At 51.2% G+C, this 5683-nt stretch overlaps 1 protein-coding gene across 1 annotated transcript in view; it reads left to right on the plus strand.

The window, feature by feature from the left end:
- LOC107485084 (uncharacterized) overlaps nucleotides 1-2805 on the plus strand; it is a 20092-nt gene extending 17287 nt beyond the window's left edge. The window contains exon 2 of the mRNA XM_016105612.2: nucleotides 897-2805. Within this exon, the coding sequence (XP_015961098.1) occupies nucleotides 897-2805 (1909 nt within the window). The remainder of the gene's footprint in view (nucleotides 1-896) is intronic.
- The last annotated feature ends 2878 nt before the right edge of the window (nucleotides 2806-5683 follow it).

Below are 5683 nucleotides of genomic sequence, written 5' to 3' on the forward strand. Positions count from 1 at the left end.
GTGGACTACTCTGACCTTAACAAAGCATGCCCCAAAGATTGCTTCCCACTCCCCAACATAGATGCACTCGTCGACGCTGCGGCGGGGTACCGGTATCTGAGTTTCATGGATGCCTACTCTGGTTACAATCAGATACCGATGCACCGACCAGACGAGGACAAAACGGCGTTCATAACGCCAGGAGGAACGTTCTGCTATAAGGTAATGCCATTTGGCTTAAAAAATGCAGGGGCAACGTATCAAAGGCTGATGAACAGGATATTCCACAACCTTATAGGAAAAACGGTCGAAGTTTACGTGGACGACATCCTGGCAAAGACAATACGACCTGATGACCTCCTAAACGACCTGGCAAGCGTATTTGCGTCCCTCCGTCAACATGGCATGAGGCTGAACCCCCTCAAGTGCGCCTTCGCCATGGAAGCCGGCAAGTTCCTGGGATTCATGATAACTCAAAGAGGGGTAGAGGCTAACCCGGAGAAGTGCCAGGCAATACTTCAGATGAAGAGCCCGGGATGTATCAAGGACGTCCAGAGGTTGGCAGGAAGGTTGACATCACTCTCTCGGTTTCTCGGAGCCTCAGCGGCAAAGGCCCTGCCGTTTTTTAACCTCATGAAGAAAGGGATGGCGTTCGAATGGACACCAGCGTGCGAAGAAGCCTTTCGACACTTCAAGGAAATCTTGGCGGCACCCCCCGTTCTCGGGAAGCCAAGAGACGGGGAACCACTATACCTGTATCTCGCCATAACAAGCGAAGCCCTAGCCGCAGTGCTAGTACGGGAGGACGGGAAGACCCAACAGCCAGTCTACTTCATAAGCAGGGCTCTGCAAGGAGCAGAATTAAGATACAGCAAGTTGGAAAAGCTAGCCCTAGCGCTCCTAACTTCCTCGAGAAGGTTGAAGCAATACTTCCAGAGTCACCAAGTGGTCGTCAGGACAGACCAAGGGATTAGGCAAGTTCTCCAAAAGCCCGACCTGGCGGGAAGAATGATGACTTGGTCCATCGAACTCTCTCAATATGACATACGGTACGAGCCCCGGCAAGCCATCAAGGCGCAGGCCATGGCGGATTTCTTGGTTGAAGTAACGGGAGATCCAGGCGAAGACATGGGTACACGGTGGAAGCTCCATGTGGACGGAGCCTCCAACCAGACCTACGGAGGAGCCGGGATCATCCTAGAAAGTCCAAACGGGGTCGTATACGAACAGTCGGTCAGATTCGAGTTTCCCATCTCGAACAATCAAGCAGAATACGAAGCCCTCATTGGAGGCTTAACCCTAGCAACAGAGGTCGGCGCAAAAAGGCTGGAAGTATGCAGCGATTCCCAAGTCGTCACTTCCCAAGTGAACGGCAGCTACCAAGCCAAGGACCCCTTGTTGCAGAAGTACTTGGAAAAGGTTAAAAGCTTGAGCCAAAAGTTCGAAGAGGTCACGGTCCAGCATGTACCCAGAGAAAGGAACACACGGGCAGACCTCCTATCAAAATTGGCCAGCACGAAGCCAGGGGAGGGGAACCGGTCTCTCATCCAAGGCATGACAAGGGAACCCGCGATCACACTACACATAGCGACCCTAAGTCCTTCATGGCTAGACCCCATCACCAACTACCTAGAACACGGCCAAGTCCCTGGTGACGAAAAGGATGCGTTGAAATTAAGGAGGGAAGCGGCCAAGTACGCTGTCATCCAAGGACAGCTGTTCAGAAAGGGACTCAGTCAACCCTTACTGAAGTGCCTACACCCCGACCAAACGGACTACGTCCTCAAGGAAGTCCACGAGGGCTGCTGTGGGCACCACATCGGAGGAAAAGCCCTAGCAAGAAAGTTGATCCGAGCTGGATACTACTGGCCGACGATGATGGCAGATTCCAAAGAGTTTGTCGGAAAATGCATAAAGTGCCAACAGAACGCCAATTTTGCCAAAGCACCGGCAAACGAGTTAAGCTTGCTGACGACTTCTCGGCCGTTCGCTCAATGGGGAGTCGACCTCTTAGGGCCCTTCCCTGTCGGCCCTGGGCAGGTCAAATATCTCATAGTGGCAATCGATTACTATACCAAGTGGATAGAAGCCGAACCATTGGCTAGCATATCCTCAGCCAATTGCAGAAAATTCATGTGGAGGCAGGTGATAACACGGTTCGGGATACCAGAAGTCGTCATCTCGGACAACGGCACACAATTTACTGACAAAAAGTTCACGGGATTTCTCAACGGCCTAGGAATAAGGCAAAAGTTCTCTTCGGTAGAACACCCTCGGACGAATGGACAAGTGGAGTCCGCCAACAAGGTTATCCTTTCAGGACTAAAGAGGAGGTTGGACAACAAAAAGGGTGCTTGGGCCGACGAACTGGCATCAGTCCTCTGGTCTTACCGAACAACCGAGCAGTCCTCCACCAAGGAAACCCCTTTTCGGCTAACATACGGGGTGGACGCGGTAATACCCGTAGAAATCGGAGAACCAAGCCCACGGCTCCTTTTGAAGGGGGTAGAGGAAGCCGTAGAAAAGGACCTGATAGAAGAAGCCCGAGAAATGGCCCACTTGACAGAAACGGCGCTAAAACAAAGAGTGGCACTCCGCTACAACACCAAAGTACTCAAGAGGGAATTCGAGCCAAACGACCTCGTCCTGAGGCGAAATGATATCGGCCTGCCGACCCCCGGAGAAGGCAAGCTGGTGGCTAACTGGGAAGGCCCATTTAGAGTCAAGAAAGTGATGGGAAAAGGAGCATACAAACTAGAAAGACTCGACGGCAAGGAAGTCCCAAGAACTTGGAATGCGGACAACCTTAGAAGATTCTACTCCTAGAAGACGGAGCGACCTGCCGACTAATCTAGCTAAGTAGTTAATTTGCCATTTGAACTTCATAGTAACTTTCAAGTCTTTTATGTGGATACCGAATAAGATACACTTGTGCGAATTCTCCGTTCTATCTTACCTCCGTTTTTCAGATAAATCATCTTGTCATGACTAGCAATGACACCCAACCCGGGACTGATCACCCCGGGAGGTATTCAACTACCGTCGTAACAAGCAACTACACAAGAGCCCACGGGCCGCCGATATAAACAACTATAAACCAAAAACGGTTACTAAAAACGACGACAAAATCGGACAAGTAAGAAAAACTTCATTACGACAACACGAGCAAACGACCAAAGAGTCATTGTTCACAAGCCAATATTAAAACGGCAAAGATTAAACTGTTCGTAAGCCAAAACGGCTAAGAACAACCGTCTACAAGCCAAAACAAAACGGCTAAACAAAAACAATGGAACAAAGAGTTCATTTCTTCGGAACATCAACAACCTGGCCATCCTTAATAATCTTAAAAACGCCAATTGCCGACGTGTCGAACTCGGGGGCAACAATTTTGATTTGGGCCTTCAGGGCCTCCTCGGTGCCCAAAATCGCGCCTTTACCCTGTTTAACGACGTCTTTGTACTTGGCCTTCCATGTTGCCAGTTCGGCCTCCACGGCCCGCTTCCCCTCGTCGACTTCGGCCGTACGCTTCTGCGCCTCGCCGACCTGTTTCTCCAGAGCCATCTCACGCTCGACCAGACGTTCAATCGTTGCGTCCGACTCTTTCTGTTTCTTCTCGGCAGCTGTTAACTTTTGTTCGGCAGAGGCAGCTTTCTGCTCAGCGGCGGTAGCCTTCTTCTCGGCGGCGTCCAACTTCTCCGAAGATTGAGTCAACTGCTGCCGGAGAGTTTCCACTTCACTTTTCAATTCATTGTTGGCCTTCCCAGCGGAGGCCAACTTCCGACGAAGAGACTCCATCCCGGACAACTCGAACTCGGCCTTCCGAGCAATAACCGCACCGCGCAGAAGAGTGCGGTACATCCACCTCGCCTGCCCGGCAAGGGATGACTCATGGAAATGTTCCTCCGTACCAGGGATCAGCTGGGTGTCTATAAATTTTGAGGCGTCGAAATTCCTTTCCATAACGGTAAGGACACCCTCGGGACTGGACGACGCCGTGGATGTCTTTTTTCTCTTTCTCTTCAGGTTAGAGACCTCCACCACCTCCTCCTCGTCATCTGATTTAGGCACCGAACCCCCAATCCCGACAACCTCACGGATAGGGGAAACACGGACCGCCTTGCCACCTTCAACCGAGGCGCCCTGAGCCGAGGTCTCGACCTCGTCGGTCGCGGCCCTCTGTTCGGGAACATCCTGGCCCTCCGGGGGAGCATTAGGCCCCTCGGAGACAGGCTGCTCATCACCTTCCTCGTCGTCGCCGCCGGCAAGAAAGGTTTGAAACAGATCGGCAAGGCCCGTCACCGACGCAGACATATCCACTGCAAGAAACCAAAGAAGGTCGGTTAGTCGTCACACAATATCAATAAAGGGAAAAAGATAAAGCATAAAGTAAAGAGCTTCTCACAAATATAATTACGAGCGGAGTCCCGATCACCCATGAGGAGGTGGGGATTTACTGGGTTCTTCCCAAAAACCGCGTTTAGCACCTCGGCAATCTGCTGATCTTCTGCCGACATGTTTTTGTAAACTACCTTAATAAAACTATTGGCTCCTGCCCCGAAGCTCCAATAAGTCGGGATGAGCCGTACCCCCTCCAGAGACAACCAAAAGGGGTGGCGACCTTTGGCCGGACGGACTTTAAAATACTTGTCCTTAAACCCATGGTAAGAATCTTCGAACAAGCCGAAGATCTTCCGACCCTGAGCAGCCCGGAAGGACATGAACCCTTTCCTATGTTTCCCCTGCTTGGAAGGGTTCGTGAGGGTGAAGAAGAAGAGGAAGACATCTACGGACACCGGCAGGTCGAGATATTCACAAACCATCTCGAAACAGCGGATCGAAGCCCAACTGTTCGGATGCAACTGCGACGGTGACACGGAAATTCGGTTTAAGAGCGCCATTTGAAAGGCGGAGAACGGAATGCGAACTCCGACTTGAGTGAACATGGCCTTGTAGAACCAAATCCAGTCGGCAACCCGGCTGGGTTGGAAGTTGATTTCATACAACCGCTCGTGAGCAGCCGGGACGAAGGCGTCATAATTGGCCTCCTCGTCAGTCCCGCCACACAAATACCCGGCTTGTCGGAACTCGGTGAGCTCCTCCTCGCTCATTTGGTTGGGTGAATCCCTCACATCTGAGACGACCCAAGCATACTGGTCGTAAGCCGCAGGGTTAACGGATGCTCGGGAGACCGTGCGGGCCATACCTACATGGGGGTACCATCCAGTTAGTCTAAGAGATCGGTCGCTCAGGCCGAAAACAAACACCACCCCCCACGATTTCCCGACTAAAGGCAAACAAGACTAAGTCTAAAGGAACGAGAAAAAGCCTACCCTAGAATGGTACTTTCCCCCCTAACACGTCTACTCGCAACTAAGGCTACGCAGTAATATCAAAAGAACCAAGCAACAAACATACCGAAAATAATGCCTAAAAAGAGGGATGATTCGAAAATTACCTAAGTTGATGGAGAAAAGGATGATTGCGAGTCTGGAAAAGTGCAAGGAACACGAACGGAGGCACCACAGCAACGCCTTGGAATCTTGTAGCAAGGAGGAAGAAAGGAAGAATAGGGAGTGTGAGAAAAGTGTAGAAATGTCAAAACCGATCGTTTAAAAACTACCTCCAGAGCGCGAAACACCTGGGGGCAGAATGGGCTTTTCAAAAGGGGTTTTTCACCCCATTATGAGCATTTAATGCTCGG

This window comes from Arachis duranensis, chromosome 4 (genome assembly GCF_000817695.3).
Source record: "Arachis duranensis cultivar V14167 chromosome 4, aradu.V14167.gnm2.J7QH, whole genome shotgun sequence".
Taxonomy (NCBI): Eukaryota; Viridiplantae; Streptophyta; class Magnoliopsida; order Fabales; family Fabaceae; genus Arachis; species Arachis duranensis.